Below are 22,099 nucleotides of genomic sequence, written 5' to 3' on the forward strand. Positions count from 1 at the left end.
TGCCCTCTTTTTGCCTCTATAGGCACTGCATGCATGTGGTGTAGTTATATATATGCAGGCAAAACACTTAAAATTTTTTTAAAGTTTAAAAAATGAGACAAAAGACTTAAAATAAAAAAAGTAGAAACCAAAAACAAAGAAAAAGTCCCCCTCCCACAAATCTCTTTGCAGTGTGGGGATGGAAGCCAGGACCTTGCACATGCTGGCTAGGCAAGAGCTCAACTACCAAGCTGCCTGAAGGCATGACATACTTTCTTTTGAGTCGAGGTCCAGGCCCAGGCTGGCCTCAGGCACAATGTGTAGCTGAAATGACCTTGAACTTCTGATCTTCCTGCCTCTTACCCCAAGTGCTGGAATTACAGGCATATACCATCACATCTGGTTTATATAGTGTTGGGTATCGAATTCAGGGCTTCAAGCATGATAGGTAAGCATTCTGCCATCTGAATTACATACCCAGCCCTTTAAATTTTGTTTTATTTTTTATTACATTTATTTTGGGTGCCTGTAGGTGTGTAGACAACACATGTGCCATGGTGTGTGGGGATCAGAGGGGAACTTGCGGTAGACAGTTCTTTCCTACCACCATGAGGGTCCTGGGAATCAAACTCAGGTCATCAGGCTTGGTGGCCTTTACTCACCAGCCCCCCCCCCTTTTATTAATTTAAAAAATTTATTTTTTGGTCTTTTTGAGATAGGGTCTCCCTATAGCCCTAGCTGGCCTGGAACTCATGATGGGTGCATAAGAGGGCATGGAGTGGCCACCATAATACTCTTATTACTTTTTTTATGTTTTATTATCATTTTGTTTGTTTTTGGTCTTTTTGAGACAGGGTCTCCCTGTAGCCCCAGCTGGCCTGGAACTCACTATGTAGACCAGGTTGGCCTTGAACTCACAGATAACCACCTGCCTCTGCCTCCCAAGTGCTGGGACTAAAGGTGTGCACCACCACAGCCAGCATGTTTTATGAGTGTATTGCCAGCACGTATGTAAGTATACCCGTGTTTTGCAATGCCTTCAGAGGTCAGAAGAGGGCATCATATCCCCTGGAACTGGAGTTACAGGCAGTTGTAAGCCCCCATGTGGGTACTGCAAAGCTGGCCTGACTCACTATGTAGACCAGGTTGGCCTTGAACTCACAGATAACCACCTGCCTCTGCCTCCCAAGTGCTGGGACTAAAGGTGTGCACCACCACAGCCAGCATGTTTTATGAGTGTATTGCCAGCACGTATGTAAGTATACCCGTGTTTTGCAATGCCTTCAGAGGTCAGAAGAGGGCATCATATCCCCTGGAACTGGAGTTACAGGCAGTTGTAAGCCCCCATGTGGGTACTGCAAGAGCAGTCAGTACTCTTAACTTCTGAGCCATCTCTTCAGCCCCTATTATTTTATTTTTTGTGTATGGGTGTATGTCTATGCATGGGGTATGTGCATGTGTGGGGGGTGGCTTTTGAGGCTAGAAGAGATGTTGGATCCCCTGGATCTGGAATTACAGTGGGTTGTGAGTCACCAGATGTGAGTGCTAGGAACTGAACTTTGATCCTCTGTAAGAACAGCAAGTCCTTTTAATCTGAGCCATCTCTCCAGCCCCCAGATTCTTTATTTCAGACAGGGTCTCATGTATCCCAGGCTGGCTTGGAACTTGCTATGTAGCTGATGATGACCTTGAGCTTCCAATCCTCCTGCCACCATCTTCCCAATGCTGTGATTACAGACTTGTGCCACCATGCCATTTTGTGCAGTGCTAGGGATTGAACCCAGGGCTTCCTGCATGCTGGTAAGCACTCTACCAACTACATTACCAGTCCTTTTTCTTTTTTCAGACTGGGGTTCGTCTGCCATATAAGCTGGACAAGAGATTACTTTGCTGTTTGCTCATGTGCAAAAGGTGACGGACACCATCTACCTGCAGAAGAGCGGGTCTAGCCTGGCATCCAACTGGTACTTAATATTGGCAGCTACCGTGACTGTGATGAGCAGCAGCCCCTGTGTGCAGGCACCTTGCCTACATGGAACAGGGCCACACAGATGTTCAGGAGAGGCTTCGGCAGTCAGTCCACTGATGTCACTCTACTACAGTGGGCCAAACCGGTGAACTCATAATCTGATTTTTTTATTTTATTTTCTGAAATGGAACCATTGTACATTGTACAAACCATACCTACTGATGGAATAAATAAGTGAAAAATTATACTGCTGTACAACACACCAAAAATTTTTTTTAAGAGGAAAAAATTAAGTAACGGTGAAAAAAGGACTTTATACCTCTAACCAGGTCCTCGGCAATAATAAACATTCCAAACCATGACACTGTCTGATGATGGGCGGTCACCACCCTCTAAGAATCGGTCAACAGCCTTCCGGGTTGTGGGTGTAAGTGCCAGCACTTTGTGGAATGTGTAGCTGCAGTTCCCCCACCTTCAAGTTTTGGGGGACGTTTGCCCTGGGAGCCCTTTAGGCCATGGGACCTGATGTCCATGGAAGGCATTTGCTTAGGATTCCCTGCCCCTGGCTCGGCCAGATGAAAGGTCTTAGATTTTGTGGTGGGGATGAGGGCGAGGGGTGCAGGGGGTAGGGAGCTGCGGCTCTAGGGAGAGGACCCGCGGCGGGGAAGGAAGCACATTGGATTTTGCAGTCTGACCGCTCAGCGTGGAAGGCTTTCCTGGCCAGCGTGGAGTGCAGGGCTGCTGGCTCTTTGCCTGGCGTGGCCATGGGGGTTAGCCCAGTTGGTCCCCACCAACGGCCCATTCCTACCTTCAGGCACTTCAGAGAAAAACTAATGATAGCCTCAGTACCATGGACGACATCATCTTCATCCTCAACTGCACCAACTCCCCTTGACTGTCAGGAGAGTCGTCGGTGGGCAGAAGAGGAGCAGGTGGCCCTGGCCTCCCTGCTGGCTCCGTGGATATGTGTTGGGTTTTTCTTCAGCTGTTTATGTTGTAACCTCTCGCTTCCCAAAAAAGAAATAAATATCCAAATTCATCTTTCATCAAAATGGAGTTTTGTTATAAAAGAAAAAATGTTGCCCTAACTCTAGGATCTGGAGATAAAGCCGCCTTGACCTTGAGAGACTTTGCAGGTTGTGCATCTGGTTGCTTTGGAGCCAAGATGCAGAACACAGTTCTTTATAGAACTGGCTGCCTGAGGGGCAAAATTGCTAAGCACAAGAATTTTTTTTTTCTTTTAAGACAGAAATATTTTCAGCATTGCTAACATTGACATCAAGATTTTCAAAGTTTTTTTTTTTTTTCTTCCCTTATTTCAGGAGACATTTTTGCATGAGGTATTTGAAGTTCAGGAACATTCAGTTCTTCTTGCAATGCAGGAAATAGATAAGCTCCCTTAAAAACAGGAGCTTCACCCTCAGAAACTGAGAAAATGGAGCCTGGCAGACACTTCCCATGGTGGTCCAGAGAAAGAGCCACACGTCAAAGGTGGTACCTGAATATGCACCAAATAGCAAAAAACAGAACAAAACAAAAACACCCCCCACCCCAGTAACACACAACTCAAAGGGAGTTAGAACTCCAGTGCATTAAAGAAAGCTTAGGAAAAGTTTTAAGGTCTGAGGAGTCCGTATATTAATTAAGAGCAAACCAGGCCTCAGAACAGTCAGGCAGTTTGTCCAAAGGGCTGTCTCCACTGAGTGAGAGGAGGCTGTCCTGGTGCAAGCGGAATTGGGGGAAGGGGTAGACTCGGTTGCTCCTTTCTGGGGGGGTGTGCAAATCTTCCCGGTTCCTTGGTGCCTTGTTTCTGACCTTTGAGGCCCAATCATCAAGGTCTGCTCCCCAGTGGAGACCAATAACACGTGCTGGGAATGAGACTCCATCCACCTGTTGCCTCTTAAGAGTCAGAACATGATGCGGGAGCATCTTGCCTGGGGTTGGGGACATGGGAGACGGGGATAAAGGGCAGCAGGTTTCCATGGATTTGAAATCCAAGCAATGTCCCGTGAGAAAGTTCAGCACCAGCTATTCCTGCCGCATGCTCCCAGCCTCCCAAGCCCCGTACTGTCTCAAGGAGACAAGCTCACAGTCAGTCATTTCGTTTTCGGAGATCCTGGAGAAAGCAGTGATGGAGGTGGTGGTGGTGGGGAAGGTAATAGGGTGGAAGTGCCAGAAGAATCTAAGGGCTTTGCATTTCAATCTGGGCTTCTGTGGCTTGTAAACCCCTAACCCCCATGGATCCAGGAGGTACAAACATGTCCTGGACCAAGGAAGCCAGCCCTTGGGGAATGGGGTTGACACTGTAACCCCAGAGGCCCTGGAAATTGAGGCTGACCCCATCAAGGGCTTAGGGCATGCCTAAGCACTGCCCATCTGAAATAGGAGCCACTGAAGGGCACCTGTTCTCTGGTGGCTCCACCCTGCCTGCTCTGAAGCAGTCCTGGGGCAGGGAAGAGAGGCAGTAAGGGGCAGTAGCTGCCCCAAACAAAATGAGAGGGCACTTTGCAAGAAGATGCAAAAACCAGGAAACATGCCAGAGGTCACCTCAAGGGCACAAGGCACAAAAAAAGAAAGTGGAAGGAACTGGTTGAACAGTGAAAAGCCCCGACAAAAAGTGAATTCCTGATCGATACCACCCTCAAATAGCTTATATCGTTAAATAGAGAAGTGGGGGAAAAATACAGCAGCAACACAAAATGTAATCTTGGCTTCCGAGACAGTGTGCAGACACTCCTGAGCTGTCAACCCGCCTCCCCAGGACAGTCACTTCAAGGTTCGAGTGTTTTGCTTCACAGCAGAGTTCGTCAGTGTCCGAGAAGTTATGCTGTTCTAGGTTTTCTTGGATTTGCACTTGGTAAACTTGAAACATTAGTAGTTCTGTTCGCACCCAAGAGGAATCACTCGGGCAATGTTGTTCTAGAATTAAGCCTGCTGATGTACCTGCCATGAAACATGGACCGGAGGGTTCCACTCAGTGTCTACATCTCTTCTGAGTTCTGTTGAGAGGCCTCCAGCTTCATCTTTTTAGAGGGTGGTGCTCCTTCCAAATCCTTTGGGGGAAGAAGTGGCACAGGTCAGTGCAAGCAAGGACCCATGACCTGCCACTGCCATGCTGAACTGAGACCCACACTGTTCCCTCTGCCTATTGAGCTCTACCCAGCCTGGACCAGGTTTCCCAGTGACCAGTCTATCTGTAATTAATTGTGGAGGTAAGTATTTGTGCATAAGCTTCAGGTTCACGGCTTCAACCTCTAACTAAGGTGGTCTCCTGAAGGCTCAGACCTACTTAGTCACATGGTCTCTTGCCCCTCAGGCTGCAGGCATTTGGCCTGAGGTAGACACTTGGCATTTGTCAGATATTGCTCTGTTGTCACCAAATTCCCAAGAAGTCTTATGACCACCCCAAAGGTTAAACATTTACTCACCAGCCAGTTATGTCAGGTATCTCAGACCTCACTCATCACCTGAAACCAAACTCCAAACAGTATCCATGCTAACCAGGGCTCCCTGGTCTTTGCTGTGTCTCTGTGCCACCACAGGCATGGAATAAAGTCTGTGCCTAGACAGCACCCTGAAGTCCCTTCTCACCCTCTGACTGCCAGTTTCACCCACTGCACCTGCTGGAGCCTATCCACTTCTCTGAGCTGCCACTACTCACTTGGATGTAGCAGCAGCCCCCTCTATAGCCTCCATATAAGTGTCATCCAATATAACCTGAGCTTTCTCCCTAAGCTATAAATCATGCATGGGTGCAAAGGCTTCCAACATTTGCTCACTGGCTTTAGAGCAAAAATCTAATCCCTTCCCAACACTAGGAGGGCCGGGTGACCAGCCTCAGGGATCTCTTCCTCTCCTCTGGCCAATCTCAACCTGGTCCCCCAGCTCTGGCCACCCAACCTCTCTTCCTTTTTTTCTTTTTCTTTTTTTTTTTTTTTTTTTTCCTTTTTGAAGCAGGGTCTCCCTGTAGCCCCAGCTGTCCTAGAACTCACTATGTAAGACCAGGCTGGCCTTGAACTCACAGAGATCCACCTGCCTCTGCCTCCCAAGTGCTGGGACTACAGGCGTGCGCCACCACGCCCAGCTCCTTTTTTTCTTTTTTAAATACTTTACTTACTATTTTTATGTGTATGAGTGCACTGCCTGCATGTATGTAAGTGCACCTCTGTCATGCACTGCCCACGGAAGTCAGAAGAGGGTGGCAGATAACCTGGAACTGGAGTTATGAACAGTTGTTAGCTGCCATGTGGGTGCTGGAAGCCATGTGGGTACTGGAAACCAAGACCGGGTCTTCTGCAAGAGCAGCCAGCGCTCTTAATTGCTAAACCATCTCTCTAGCCCCCCAGCCTCTCTTTCATTCTTCAGTTTGGTGATGTCATGAGACTTGTGCATCTCTGGGTGCATCTACCTGGAGAACCTGCCTTCCTCCTGGGTTTATGCATCTCAAATTCCAGGCACAGGAGCCTCTTCTTGTTCAGTGAGGGCCAGCACCTCTTCATAATGGTTAATGTACCACTTACTACAGACCCAGCCCTATTCCAAGTTCCAGGGACACAGAGTAGCCTAGGCAGAGAGGTATAGCCTCTCATTAAGTCTCCTTGAACTTGCAATCCTCCTGCCTCAATTTCCAGAGTAGCTGGAATTTAGGGATTATTCTTCCATACCCAACTGATAAAAGAGCATGATTTGAACCTGGGTTAGACTCTTGGATGTTTGCACCATGGTCTAGGACCTTGTGTTTGCACTGAGTAATCCACAATCCCCGTTGAAACTTGGTTACAACCTGGAAGGGGTCTGGATCAGATTCTGAATTCCAAAGAATGATCCAGTCTTTGGGTTTAGAGGTCTTTCTTCTTAACCTTAAAGAACATGGGGTCAATGAGATGAGGTAATGCTTTTGTGAATCCAAATAATAAATACCATCCCCAAGCTGGGGCTAAGGATGAAGGACCCTACCTCCTCTACCACAGATGCACTATGAAGAAGGGCCACATGTCCCACCCATCATTGTGGCCCAGGATGACATACGATAGTCAGAGGACAACAGATTGTACCAACCATCCAACAACAAAACAGCACAACTTTCAACGTACTCTGGACATCCCCTAGTCCTGGCCCAGGCCTGACTGCGGGTACCTGAGAGATTGCCGACATCTCTGTCACCAGCCCTGACTCTGTAGATGGCTGCCGTTCTGCTTTCTCTGAGCTGTTCGAGTTTTCCATTGAAGACTGTGAGTTCTGCTCGTCAGAAGCATCTGAGCAAAAAGCAAGATGACAGAAACTGTTTTCAGACACATGAGATGCAGAGCCAGATGGGACAAGCACTAAAAATACCCAGAATTGGGTACTTTTGTGGCTAGGGACTTTCAGGGCTAGATGCGCTGAGGCTTGGAAGTCTTTTGTTATTTGCTAACAAGGCAGCTATAAACAGCCAGGCCATGAGCGGACCACAAGGTCGGCTCTGCAGGTCTCCAGGCCTCCTGTACACAGCTATTATGTGCCTAGAAGACTACTTTGCATGAAATGTGTGAGTGCATGGCACCCTCTGCTGGGCACAAAGCAGCACAGCAACCATGGCTCTGAACCCCTGCAGGAAGCCATGGCCAAAAGAACCTCTGCAGACAGCATTCTCTGAACATCAGAGGGAACTGACCTTTTGTAAACATTTTCTCTCTTAAAAAATTATTTATTTATTTGTGGGGGAAGGGGGCACAAATGCACCCATGGAGCCAGAGTACACCCATGGAGGTCATAGGATAATTTTCAGGAGTTAGTTCTCTTCCTCCACATGTGGGTTCTAGGGATCAAACTCAGGCCATCAGGATGGGCAGTAAGCACCCTTATCTGCAGAGCCAACTTGCTGGCCCTTTTATTTTTTTAGGCAGTTCTCATGTAGCACAGACTGACCTCAAATTTGAAGATACCTTGAACTTCTGACCATCCTGTCTCAACCTCCTGAGAGTGTTGGAATCACATATGTGTACTGCCACAGTCAAACTCAGGCCATGAATGCTAAACTAGACAAGCACGCTACCAACTGAGCTACATCCTCAGTCCAATATTTTTCTTAATATGTATTTTGGGAGGCTGGAGAGATGGCTCACTGGTTAAGAGCACTTGCTGCTCTTGCAGAGGACCCAGGTACGATTTCCAGCACCCACATGGTGACTAACAACTGTCTGTAACTCCAGTTCCAGGGGATTCGACACCCTCTTCTGACCTCTGCAGGAATCACATGACATGGTGTCATGCAAGCAATGCACTCACAAGCATAAAATAGAAATAAAAAATAATCTTTTTTTTTTGTCCTGTCTTTTTAAGACAGGGTCTCCCTGTAGCCCCAGCTGTCCTGGAACTCATTATGTAGACCAGGCTGGCCTTGAACTCACTGAGATCTGCCTGTCTCTGCCTCCCAAGTGCTAGGATTAAAGGCATGCGCCACCACGCCTGGCCCAAGAAAAAATATTAAAAAAAAAAAATGTATGTTTTTCTGGGAATCAGAACAATGGCTGATCACTGCAGAAAAAAAAATGTAGTTAAAAATCAACTGATATCAGCTGGGCATGGTGGGCACACTTTTAATCCCAGTACTTAGGAGACAGAAGCAAGCAGATCTCTGTGAGTTCAAGGCCAGCCTGGTCTACACAGTGAGTTCTAGGCCAGCTGAGGCTACAGGGAGACCCTGTCTCAAAAAGAGTGAGAGGAAAAAAAAAAAGAGTCCAAGTTAAACCTAGGCCACATAGAGATCCTGCATTGAAAACAAAACAAAACGCCCCAAATTACTTGTTAACCCTAAGTGGGAATAACTGAGATTACCTAGGGTATAGAACCAAACTCTAAGAACCTGGAATTTCTTTACATTTTAGTTTTGCCTATTTAGTCTTTTTGTTTGATGTGTGTGCGTGTGTATGTGTTGAAACAGGATCTCATTATGCAGCTTTTGCTGGCCTGGAACTTACTATATAGATCACGCTGGTCTCAAAATCACAGAGATCCACTTGCCTCTCTGCTGGATTAAAGGCATACATCACCACATCAGCTAGTTTTTGTTTGTTTTTACACAAGGTCTCACTATGTAGTAGCCTATATTGTTTTAGAATTCACAATGTAGTATAGGCTGGCCCAAACTTGTGGCAATCTCCTGCCTCAGTTTTCTGAGTGCTGGGATTACAGGAATGTGTGACCATCCCTTGCTTAGGTTAACCTTTAAAATCCGTTAATGGCAATTTCTTAAGAACTTAAACATTTAACTTAAGATTTGTTTTATTTTATGTGTTATGTTTGTGTGCCAGAGTGTACATATTTGTACTGTGTGAGCGCAGGTGCTCATGGAGGCCAGAAGAGGTGTCAAATACTTGGAACTAGAGTTATGGGCAGTTGTAAGTGACCCAATGTGGGTACTGGGAACCAAAATCAGGTCCTCTGCCAAAGCAGTGAGCACCCTACAACACTGATCTCTCCAGCCCCTCAAAAAGATTTCTGAACATGAATGTCCATAGCTACATTATTCATAATGCCCAAAGGTGGAAACAGCCCAAATGTAAAAGGAGAGATGAACAGATAAACACAATATGGCCCATCCTATAGATTATTTGGTCATAAAAAGGAACAAAAAGGATCAAAGCAAGGCCAGGGGGATGGCTCAGCAGGAAAAAGCGTGCAAGCCTAACAACCAGAATCTGATCCCTAGAACCCACATAAAAATTCCAGATATAGGGGCACACATCTATAATTCCAGTGCTCCTACAGCAGGAGATGGGAGGCAAAATAGGAGAATGGCCCAACAGCTCACGGGCCAGGGAACTACAATATGCATCGCAGAAGCAACAAAAGAGATCCCATCTCACAAGGTGGGAGGTGAGAACCAACTCTAAGTTGTCCTCTGTCTGGCGTGGTGGCACACACCTGTAGTCCCTGCACTCAGGAAGCAGAGGCAGGCAGATCTCTATGAGTTCAAGGCCAGCCTGGTCTACACAGTGAGTTCTAGGACAGCTGGGGCTACAGGGAGACCCTGTCTAAAAAAAACCAAAAAAAAAAAAAAAAAGTTGTCCTCTGACCTCTCTATCTCTCTATACTGCAAACTGTGGCACATGTGTGCATACACAAACATACAATTTTAAAAATCTTTTGAAAAGGGGGCTGGAGAGATGGCTCAGAATTTAAGATCACTGGCCAGTCTTGCAGAGGACCTGTATGATGGCTAACAACGGTCCTTAACTCTAGTTCCAGGGGATCTGATGCCCTCTTCTGGTCTCCAAGGGGATTGCACAACAGAGATGCACTTACATGCAGGCAAAACACATACACATAAAATAAAAATAAATCATTTTAAAAAATCTTTCAATTGTTCTTCTTTTGGCAAAGCATGAGCGCTACTACTGAGCTTCATGCTCCCATCACCAAAATGGCTAATTTGATGTCAATTTCTTTATTAATTATTTATTTATTGAGATAGGTTTTGTTACAGGTGGGTATCATCAGGCCCGGGCATGAATTCCATGTTAATAAAAAGAAAAGTTGGATATGGTAGTGTATGTTTGTAGCCCTAGCATTGGCAAGTAGAGGGAGGACACTTAGGAGGAGTTTAAGACAATCTTGGCCTACGTAGTGAGTTCAAAGCCAGCCTGGAAGAAAAAAAGGAAAGAAAAAGGGGCAGAAATAATTCCATATTAATTTTGTATTCTACTTCATGTGTTTGCTTTAACAAAACACATTTTTACTGACCTAAAAAGTCTGTTTTATCTGTGGCTTTGCCTCTCTGGCCAGTTTGTTTTCTTTTGCAGATGGAGCAGGAGGAGAGGTTAGCACTCACAAGGTAGCCATTCGTGGGGAGAGTCACACTGCCTGTTTGCTAGGCAGAGGCAAGCCCAGGCCTGAGGCCTTCTTGTAAACAGGCCCAAGGGCTCAGTAGGAACCAGTAATGCAGCTCACAGTGTGCAGGGCTCAGGACAACAGTCGGTTTTCTGAGTGTCCTGGCGCTGCTGGAACTTACCCAGGGGAAATTATTTTCCCGGGGCCTAAATTTAGTTCAGGGAGCTTGGACATTATGTCTTTCCCTGAAGTCACTCAGCAGTAAACAAGTTCAAAGCAAGGTCAACAGCCGGTGGCCAACCCACCCTCTGTCCCAGTTTACCCACCTGGGGGAGGCCACACGGGCCCTGTATTTATGCCCTTCCCATGCAGAGCTCCTGAAAGTGGATACAAGCCCAGGGGACAGGGGCAACCAGAGGAGGATCCTGGTATGGTTCCCTACCTAGACCTATAAAGATTTTGGTGGTTTGGGGTATGTGGGGTTTAGGTACAAAACACAGCAGTTACAGAAGCATTACTCAAATTTAACTCCTGTAGCTGAGCTGCAACTGGTCTGTTAGGGAAAAAAGAAGCAATAAGGCCATAGCTGGACAGCAGCCAGGATGGAATGAAGCTGGGATGTAGCTGTGACATGGCCAAACTTGCCACAGCACCCCAGAACCACTCCTCCCCAGAGGGTCTCCACAGCTCTCAGGGCCCTTCCTCCACTGGTGAACACTGCTGAGCCCTTCATGGGTGTCTCTGCCTCCTTCAATCCTTTCCAAAACCTGACAAAGGAAATGACTTTTATCTGCCCCATTTTAGAAACAAGAAAATGGGTGGGTGCATATGAGGTGATGTTGCCTGCCAAGGTCACTCAGCAGCAAATGGCAGGCTGGCTGTGGTCACGCCCACAGCCCCTGTCCCAGCCCCTCCATCTTCTACCTACAGAGCCACCTGACCTGCAAGGTGCTGGGAAACCTGGTGGGTGTGCCCTGACTGTAAAGTCCCTCAAGGGGAGATGAAAGGTGATGTCCACAGACTGTGAATGGCAGAGAGCTTTAGCAAAACCACTAGGACCCTGGGCGATTCCCACCTTGGAGACATTGGGCAATTACATAGAAACATTTTTGGTGTCACAACTAGTGTAGGGAGGTGCTGGCATATGGCAGGCAGAGGGCAAGGGTGCAGCTTAGCATCCCTTAACACACAGGACAACCACACACCAAAGAATTCCCCAGTCCCCAAAGTCAACAGCACGGAGAGAACCCCTGCTTCAGCAGAAAGTCATATGGCCCATGACCTCCCCAGAGGAAACTCTAGCTACACACAGTTTAGTCTTATCACATGTGTATGTTAATGGGGGTGTGACCCAAGGCTTCATGAATGTTAGGTAAGCACTCTACCAACTGAGCTAATCTCTAGCCCTTCTTCTGTGTGTGTGTTAAGCCTAGGGCCCTTGCATGCTAGGCTTAAGAAGCAAGAGTTCTACCACTGAGCTATATCTCTAGGCTTTTTCTTTTTTATTTTGCCTCCTGAGTGCTGGGATTAAAGGTGTGTGCCACTATGCCCCATTTAAACTTAAATTTATTTTTGTTTTAAATTATGTATATGCATGTGGGTATGTGCACTGAGTGCAGGAGCCCCGGAGGCAAGAAAAGAGCATTGGATTTTCTGGAGCTGAAGTTACAGATGGTTGTGAGTTGTCCAGTGTGGATGCTGGGAACCCAACTCAGGTCCTCTGCAAGAGCAGCCAGTGCTCTTAACAGCTGAGTCATCTCTCTAGCCCTCCTTTCAAAAAATATTTTGAGGGTGGGCGTGGTGGCACATGCCTTTAATCCCAGCACTTGGGAGGCAGAGGCAGGTGGATCTTTGTGAGTTGAGGCCAGCCTGGTCTACATAGTGAGTTCCAGGACAGCTGGGGCTACAGGGAGACCCTGTCTAAAAAAAAAAAAAAAAAAAAAAACTTTTGAGACAAGGTCCTGCTAAGGTGCCAAAGTTGGTCTTGAACTCACTCTATAGCCCAGGATGGCCTCGAACTTTCAAACCTACCTGCCTCAGTCTCCTGAAAGCTGGGATTACAGGAATGTACCACCACACCAGGCTATTTTCCAGCAATTACTCCCAAAAGTAAAGTTGGGCAGGGGGTGCTTTTACTTTTCTAAAGTGGAAAATGGGTTCAAGAAGCATTTCTTTTAATTTTTCTTTTTTTCTTTTGTTGTTTGGTTTTTGTTTTTTGAGACAGGGTCTGTCTCCTCTCAGCTGGCCTGGAACTTACTTTGTAGACCAAGCTAGTCTTGATCTCACATAGATCTGCCTGCTTTTTCCTCCTCAATTCTGGGATTAAAGGTATGTGCCTGACTTTTCTTTTGTTTTCTGAGATACGGTCTTACTATGTAACTCAGGCTAGCTCCAGATGGCACTGTAGCTTAGATTTGCCTAAAACTTGCAATGTTGCCCAGCCTCCCTTGTCCTGGGATTACAACCTATACTATCAAAACCATTTATTAGACTGCTTTTACTTTCCTTTAAAAAGGTTTACCTTTCCTCAAAGAAATAAGCACTCTCTCATTCTCTCTCTCTCTCTCTCTCTCTCTCTCTCTCTCTCTCTAATTCCTCCCTTCACAGTTTTATGTAGCTCAAACTAGCCTTGAACTTACTATGTAACCATGGATGAACTTGAATTTCTGATTCTCCTGTTTCCACCCTCCAAGTGGCTAGGCTCACAAGCATGCACCACCATTTCCAGTTTATGAGGTTTAAATGGGCTTATTACTTTTTCTGCTCCTACCCTGGCCCAACCACCACGCTCTTCTACGTAAGACAGTTGTTTTAGTCTCACCATCCCATCATCTGTTGTTCTCAATTATTTAGGTCATGTCACCCTGTCCCACTTGCTATAAAAACCAAGATCTGGACAGCGTTCTTATAAGCCCACCATACTTTGAAGCTCAGCTTCCTCTCTGACCCCATCTTACTGTTCTAATCCCTCAGTCTTCTCCAGCCACAATGACTCTGCTTCTGCTTTAGGGCCTCTGTGTACTGCCTGTTCCTCTACCAATGCTCTTCTCCAGACAGCCCTCTGGCTTGCTTACTTGCCAAAATCGAGATTCACCTGCTATGTCATCTCAGAGAAACCTCTGCTGATCACTTTCATAATTCAACAAGACTCTTACCCCCTTTTTGACTTTATAATTCTAGTATTTACCAAGTATTAGATTGTCTGATTTCTTTTCCTTTTTTTTTTTTTTTTTAAAGACGTAATCCCATGAAGTCCAGGCTGACCTCAAACTCCTCCTGATCCTCCTCCCTCTACTTCTCAAGTGCTAGGATTAGAGGCATGTGCCATCATGCTCAGTCTATGGAGTACTGGCAATTGAATCCAGGGCTTTGTGCATGATAGGCAAGCACTCTATTGAGCCACATCCCTAGACCAAATTATCTGGCTCCAAATGAGGCCTTACCTTTCTTCTATTGTCATGGTCTGGGCTTTGCATATGGCAAGGCCTCCCTAAAATACCCCTGTCTGGTTGTACAGCAGCACCTCTGTACCTCATCCCTGGAGGGCACATACCTTCAGCTCCAGTGAGCTCTTTCCCATCAGCCTGCACCTCATCCACCTTGGCTTCAGTGCCATCACTGGGCACAGCTGCATTAGGCTCTGGGGCAGGGCTAGAGTTGCTGCTGTTCTCCTGTTTGATGGGGGAGGCGTCTGCTATGGAACTCTGGTTGCTGTTATCATCTGCAAGGGAGAACAAAACACAGGTTGACATTCTGCTGCTGCTGAGGAGATGCAGGTATGTGTATGTTTGGTGGTGGTGGGAATTCAGCTTCCCTATGCTTTGATGTCCTGTGAAGCAAGGGATTCTGAAAACTAGCCTGACATTCCATCCCCTTCACCTTACCCCTTAGATAACTAAGAAGGGCGCTGTATCTGAAGCCTGACAGCCAGATATATTAAAATCTCTGGGGTCAGGGCAGAAAGATTGTAAGAGCCAGAGGTTGAAGAAGACAGGAGTGACACAGTAGCTTCTGGACACAATGGGACTGCTGCACTGATGAACTCACAGCAGATGTAGTTGTCTGTTCAAGATCAAACCAGTCAGCATTTCAGTATGGAAAAAGGAAGGGCTCACAAACCCCCAGCTGAGGAGCTATGGGCAGCTGATAGCTTCTGTGGGAGGGAGAATCAGTTTTCTTTAAGGGTGTGGTCCCAGGCAGGTTAACCACAATCCATGGATTGTGTCATACTCATGAGTATATGGGCTCAAATTGGACTCTGGGTTATTTAAAAAATAAAAAGAGGGCCTGGGCTAGAGTTGGTTCATAAGTTAAGAGCACTTGTTACTCTCGCAGAAGACCCAGGTTTGTTTTCCATCATCCACATGGTGGCTCACAAATGTCTGTAACTTCAGTTCCAGGCAATCCGATACCCTCTTCTAGCCTCCACTGGCACCAGGCATACACGTCAGATTTCCCAGAACTTGAGTTACAGATGGTTGCAAATTACCAGGTACGAGTGCTGGGAATTGAACCTGAGTCTTTTGCAAGAGCAATATGTGCTCTTAACCACTGAGATATCTCTCCAAGCCCAGAAATCACTGAAATAATTTTTTGGTTGATTTTTTATTTTATTTTATTTTTTTGGTCTTTTTTGAGACAGGGTCTCCCTATAGCCCCAGCTGGCCTGGAACTTGCTATGTAGACCAGGCTGGCCTCGAACGCACAAAAATCCACCTGCCTCTGCCTCTTGAGTGCAGACTCAGCTTGATTTTTATTTTATGTGTATGAGTACTTTGCCTGGATGTAAGTGTACCATGTGTGTACAATGTCCTCAGAAGTCAGAAGAGGGCATCAGATCCCCTGGAACTGGAGTTAATGATGGTTGTTAGCTGCCATGTGGGTGCTGGGAACCAAACCCCGGTCCTCTCTGCAAGAGCAGTCAATGTTGTTAACTCCCAAGTCATCTCAGCTCCCACCCCCTACCACCAGAACCATTTAAAAAATATTTATTTATGGCCATGTATGATGGCACATGCCTTTAATCCTACCACTTGGGAAGTGAGGCAGGTGGTCTCTGTGAGTTCAAGGCCAGTGTGGTCTATACAGCAAGTTTCAGGCCAGCCAGGGCTACATAGTGAGACTCGTCTCAAAAAAAGAAAAAGAGAAAGAAAAAACACATAAAATGTATGAGTGCATACATTTTGTTTATGAGGGCCCACAAATGTGTGGAGGTCAGAGAACAGTTCACGTGGTTTCTGGTGATCTAAACTCAGGCCATCAGGCTGCAAGTGCTTTTACTCACTGAGCCTTTTCCCCAGTCTAGGACTCATTTTAATAAGATGACTGGGGTGTGGCTCAGTGGTAAAGCACTTGCCTAGCTTTTATAAGGCCTGGGTTCCACCCCCAGCATAGCAAAAAAACAAAACAAAATAATAAACTAAGAAAGGGAGAAACAGGGAAGATTATTACAGATTAAAGAAATTTAAGAGACCTGACAACTAAACATGATGTATGAAAATTATTTGGTTCTGCCGGGTGTGGTGGCACACGTGTTTAGTCCCAGCACTGGGGAGGCAGAGGCAGGCGGATCTCTGTAAGTTCCAGGCCAGCTAGGGCTACAGAGAAACCATGTCTCAAAAAGACCAAAAAAAAAAAATTATTTAGTTCTAATTTGGAGTATGCCAGTGGTAACACATTTTGGAACAATTGGGGAGTTTGCATATGGTTTTTAAAACTGTTAAGGAATTATTGTTAATTTTGTTAAAAGGTAATAGCATAGCGGGTACAGGGAAATGCCACTCTGACAATGCATGCTGAAATGGGTAGGTAGATTCAAACATGGTAAGGCAGAAAAATGTACTTTAAAACACCTTAGCTCAGGCTGACAACAACAGTCAGAACTCCCTGAACTTCACACTTACAATGAAGAAAAAAGAGAGGTAATGGGGTAATGGCATTACTGGTTGGGTTAGTGGCAGACCTGGAAGGCCAGGGTATACCTCCCTGGATTCTGTGTCCCCTTTGTGGACACTGAGTCACAAACCATAGATATCCAAGTAATGACCTTAAAGTAACACCCTCTGGCTGGTGTGGTGGCTCATGCTGCATTCGGGAGTAGAGGCAGGATTACTATAAGTTGAAGGCCATCCTGGTCTACGTGTAAGTTTAGGCCAGCTACAGCTACATAGTGAGACCCTGAATACAAAACAAAAATAAATAAATAAATAACACCACAACTGAGGCTGTCGTTTTTGTGGCCATATGGTATCTTGGACCCTGTAAAAAAGAGGAGGGGCGAAGGTACTCCAACAGTTCTAGGTATCTACCACGTGCCAGGCACTGGGAAAGAATATTTACAGTCACCTTGCTGTGTTTTGAAAAGAGGTCTTTTCATGTTATCCAAGCTGGCCCCAAATTTGTGTTCTTAAGCAATCCTCTGGATGGGGAACTACCATGCCAGCTACTTCATTTAACCAACGGTCCACCTGGTAGACACCTGCCTGGTGCTGCTACCAAAACTTCACAGAGGGGGACTCAAGCCAGATTGATCTGTTCTTTATTTTTTGAGACAAGGTCTCAAGTGGCCCAGGCTGTCTTCAGACTTGCTATATAGCTGAGGATAACCCTCAACTCCTGATCATCCTGCCTTCACCTCTACCACATTCAATCTGACCAGGCCAACTCTCAACTCCTCATCTCTCTTTTACCTCATTCATAGGGAGGAGCCAAGTAGTCACACAGCCCAGCTGAGCTAACTGGATCTTATTTGAACTATACTCTGGAATGCTAGTTATACAAGAGCATTTTCTTGTGAAATCTTGACTTTAAAAAGGTACTCTCCTGATTTACCTTCAACAAAGTCTAAATTTTGCTTGCCCAAGACCCAAGCGCACATGTAGAAGAAGTTCTATTAATAAATGACAGTAAACACTAATGTTTGACCAGGCAGATGCTGGGGTACAGCCTGGGAACCATGAGCCCACAGTTGACTTCAGTCAAATCTTCTGGACTAAAGAGGCCAATGCACATGATCTCTGTCTTCATTTTCTGCTGTGCTCCTCCACCTCCCAGCTGTACTCCTCAGCCCTCTGGAAGACTCGCCAGACTGACATCTATCCCTGAGCCTTCACGATTGAACACCTCTGCCTTGGTCTTGGCTATACATGCACTAAAATGGAAATGATGATGGGAGAAGGTGGGTGCTCTGTGTCTAGGAGCTGGTGCTTTCAGCATTAATCCATGCTACAAGTCTGAGGTCAGCCTTTGATTGCTCTCATGTCCTCTAGGCCTTCAGAGGCTCTCATGTATCCACTCTAGTTCCAAAGCTCTCACATGTCCGCTCTGGAACTGGAAATTATAAGCTTGCTAATGGGGCAAGTTACTCCACCTCTCTAAGCCTTAGTTCTTCATCTTTGTTTTTTTAAATATTTTATTTATTTATTTATTTATATGATTATTATTATTATTATTTTTGGTCTTTTTGAGATAGGGTCTCCCTGTAGCCCCAGCTGTCCTGGAACTCACTATGTAGCCCAGGCTGGCCTTGAATTCACAGAGATCTGCCTGCCAAGTGCTGGGATTAAAGGCATGCGCCACCATGACTGGCCTTATTTATTATTTTCATTTTATGTGTATGAGTGTATTGCCTGCATGTATGTGAGTGCACCCATGTTGTGCAATGCCATGGAGTTCAGAAGAGGGCTTTGGAACTGGAGTTAAGGAAGATTCGTAGCTGCCATGTGGGTGCTGGGAATCGAACCTGGGTCCTCTGCAAGAGCAGCCAGTGCTCTTAACCACTGAGCCATCTCTCCAGCCCAGTTCATCTTTGAAATGGAACTTGGAATAGATTCCAGGGAAGGGGGCTGGAGAGATGGCTCAGCAGAACAATGGTTGTTCTTGCAGAAGACCTGGGTTTGAATCCCAGTACCCACACGACCGCTAACAATTGTCAGTAACTCCAGTTCCAGGGGATCCGACAGCCTCTTCTGTCCTCTGTGGATGTTGCACGACACGGGTGCACTTACCTACATGCAGGCAATACATGCATACACATAAAATAAATTTTTAAAAAATTAAAATAAAAATTTCTTAAAAGTTTTAATAATAAAAAAAAAAATTCCAGGGAGGTAAGGCCAGAAAGGGGCTTATTGTGATGCTTGGCATTTCATAAAAGTTAGCTTTAACATACCAAGGCTCTTAAGAAGAAATTATCTCATCTAATTCCACAAAGACTTCATGAAGCAGGCACTGCCCACTGCCATCATATTCTACAGAATAAAACAAATGAACCCGAAGGCTAGAGGTTACATTACTAGACCAAGATCACACAGTCAGGGCAGGTCCTGGGAAAGTCAGGGTTTGAGCATAGCTGGGACCCTGAGCTTTGCTCTACAACTTCCTCTCCTATAATTCCATGGTCCAGCCTCAATCTGAAGCCAGCCTGCCCTGCTTGTTCCTAGAGGGGCAGCTAGAAAATGACAGGGAACTAAGCCATATTCCATCTTATCCTGAAAAGGAAATGAATTCTAACTCATGTATCCTAGGCTGGCCTTGAACTTGGTAGGCAGCCAAGGATGACCTTGAACTTCTGATTCTTCTTTTATCTTGAGTCCTGGGATTACAGACTTGTACCCCTATACCTGGTTTACATAGTACTAAGGATAGGACCTAGAGCTTTGTGAATGAAGAAAGCTTATCAATGAAGCTATATCCCTAGTCCACTCCATTTCTGAGTGGTAGAATTACAGGCCTGTGCCATATACTCAGTGGTGGCCTGGGTCTTTCTTGACTCATTAACCAGCAGCAAAAGCCCATTGTGTTTTTATGAAGCCAAGTTAGTAAGAAACAGGACTCCCTGATTTGAGTGCAGGGACTAGGTATTCTAGACTAATCAGTTTGGGCAAATGAGGATATTTACTGGCTTTTCTTTCCCAGCACAAGGCAGGCCTATGTCTAGAGGCATTAACAACTTGAACAATCCAACATTCCTTTTTGAGTCATTTATCAAATACCACCTTGTTGTATAAAAGGTTAAGGGTGGAAAAAATACAAATATATGGGCTTGCAAGATGGCTCAGCAGGGAAAGTTGATGACCACTGAACCTGATGACCTCAGTTTGATTCCTGGAACCCACATGGTGGAAGGAGAGAACTGCTACAAGTTGTACATGTACAACATGCTACATGTGCTATAGCATGTGCATGCTCATAAATATATAAATATATACACATGATAAATAAGTATAATAAAGATAAATTTAAAAAACAGAGAAAGAGAGAGAGAGAGAGACCTAGTTTAAGGTGTGTGCAGTTTATGGCATTTCAGAGAGCCATAGGACCGTGATTTGAGCCTTTCCTCTCAAATAATAAGGCAAAAAGAGAAACACAAGTAAGGCGAAAATAGGAAACTGGCTAAATCACCTTTCTAGCCTCAGACAGCAAAGGAAGTCAGGTTGTCATGAAAGGGCAGTGCCTAGGCTCCTATGGTGATGGACATAAAGTCAGAAATCCAGTTTGGAGCTTCCCAGGAACAAAGCAAAATGGGAAATGGAAAATATGATCCCAAATCTTCCCAGCTACATGGGGCTGACAGAAACATCTCCTGGGAGATTTTGCCCCTGGATGAGGAGAGGGTCTGATTTTCACATCTCTGTTTTATTTTGTTTCTTGGTTTGGTATGCTAGGGAAAGAAGCTTCTCTAAAGAACTTCTCCTTGCCCAGCCCTCTTTCCCTTGGCCTGGAATGTGAACAAACCTGATAGAGAAACAAAAACACAACTGAGAGCTTCCCGAGGCCCAGGCAGCCAAGGGTCTGTCACACGGCTGCAGAGCTCACCGTGCATGTCCATCATCCCTGGTGAGGAGCTGTTCTCGGGAGTGGTCACCTCTGAGCCACACTTTTCGTCCTTGCCTTTCTTCTTATTCTTGCTTTTCTGAAAGGGAAAAAGGAATCAGAAACCAAGTCAGTCAGTCATGTGTGCACACACGCACGAGTGACCCTGGGGAGTCGTATGAATATTATATTCCATCAAACCAACTTGGAGTCCCCAAGCCTCGGCTGGGTGTCTCTGCCTGCATTTCAATGTGGCCTACAGATTGTTCCTCACTCACTTTGGAATCAAAGAGCCTCACAAAAAGGTTTCTGGGACTGACCAGCTGTAGCACTATGGGAAATAATCTCACGTGTCTGTGGCTGTCACCTGTAGGCAGGCAAACACCCTGGCTGGTGGGAACTGCCTCTTCTGGGAGGGTAGATAGGGAAAAGGCCACAGCACTGGTCACTGATGGCCAGGGCAGGTACAGCCCTGGCAAAGACAGAGGTCACTCATGTCCAGCAGTTTAAGCCTCTTTGGGGCTTTCTCAAACTGTTGGGAAGGATAGAAAACTCTAAGATGCAGTGGGGAATGAAGGGGATGCTTTTTGGGTGCTGGGCTTCACACCTAGGGAGGCTTCCAAAGATGGCGTGAACCCATAGCCCTGGGATTCAGTGAGAATTCACTTCACTTCTTGGTCCTCAAATAGCCCGCTAAAAGGAGCCCATACCTCCGTACCCTGCTTGCAAGCCCAATGACTGCTGACAGACTGCATGGCACAGACCAATCAGAAAACGATACGTTGACTAAAGGGACTTGGAGGCGGAGAAAAGGGAAATCTAAGGCCTGCCCCCTCCTGCATTAAAGAGCCTGCAGCACCTCGCCTAGTGCTTGCTTCTACCTGACTCCCAGGGTCTGTGTGCCGTGACTCCGTGCCTCTTGACCCCTCTAATCGGCAGGGGACCCGATCCAGGTCAGGGTCTTCACAGCTGGCCTGAGGAGAACCCGCAACACCTGGCGCCCGAACAGGGACTCCTGCCCACAGTATTGGTGACACCCAGAAACTCGGTTCATTCGGTAAGTAGGCCCCTGGATTTGTCTGTTTCTTCGGCTGCTTGAGGGTAAGTGAGTAGGCCCCTCCTCTGTCCCCTCCACCCTGTCTGTTGTCATTGTTGTTGGACTAGTTTGTTAGATCAGGAAGGCACACTCCGCCATGTGGTCCTGAAGCCCACATCGGCACCTCCCCCCTCTCGGCTCGTCCCAGTGAGTTCACATAAGGGCTGATCCACCCCGAACTCAGAGCCCAGGCTTCGGGTCACCCTGTTGCCTGTCCTGGAGACACAGTGTGAGCATACGGCTGGAGGTGTCATGGCCTCAAGAAGACCCTCACTGAGCACAAGACATTTGGATCCAATACACCTCTGCATGTTGGAGCTGTTTACATCCTAGTGGCTCACAGTGCTTCTTTGCTTCCCTTGTGCCCTCTTGGTAGCCAACCTCGTCTTCTACTTTTGTGGCAAATTCCCCTTCATGATACCCTCCCACAA

At 46.3% G+C, this 22,099-nt stretch overlaps 1 protein-coding gene across 1 annotated transcript in view; it reads right to left on the reverse strand.

The window, feature by feature from the left end:
- Nucleotides 1–2,094: 2,094 nt before the first annotated feature.
- Bcl7a (BAF chromatin remodeling complex subunit BCL7A) overlaps nucleotides 2,095–22,099 on the reverse strand; it is a 34,312-nt gene continuing 14,307 nt past the window's right edge. Inside the window, exons 3-6 of the mRNA XM_008839341.3 lie at nucleotides 20,576–20,672; nucleotides 14,313–14,480; nucleotides 7,085–7,203; nucleotides 2,095–5,001 (exon numbers count right to left, since the gene is read on the reverse strand). Of these exons, the coding sequence (XP_008837563.1) occupies nucleotides 4,930–5,001; nucleotides 7,085–7,203; nucleotides 14,313–14,480; nucleotides 20,576–20,672 (456 nt within the window). The 3' untranslated portion in view covers nucleotides 2,095–4,929. The remainder of the gene's footprint in view (nucleotides 5,002–7,084; nucleotides 7,204–14,312; nucleotides 14,481–20,575; nucleotides 20,673–22,099) is intronic.

This window comes from Nannospalax galili, unplaced genomic scaffold (genome assembly GCF_000622305.1).
Source record: "Nannospalax galili isolate Female #2095 unplaced genomic scaffold, S.galili_v1.0 scaffold218, whole genome shotgun sequence".
In the NCBI taxonomy this organism is placed as follows: domain Eukaryota; kingdom Metazoa; phylum Chordata; class Mammalia; order Rodentia; family Spalacidae; genus Nannospalax; species Nannospalax galili.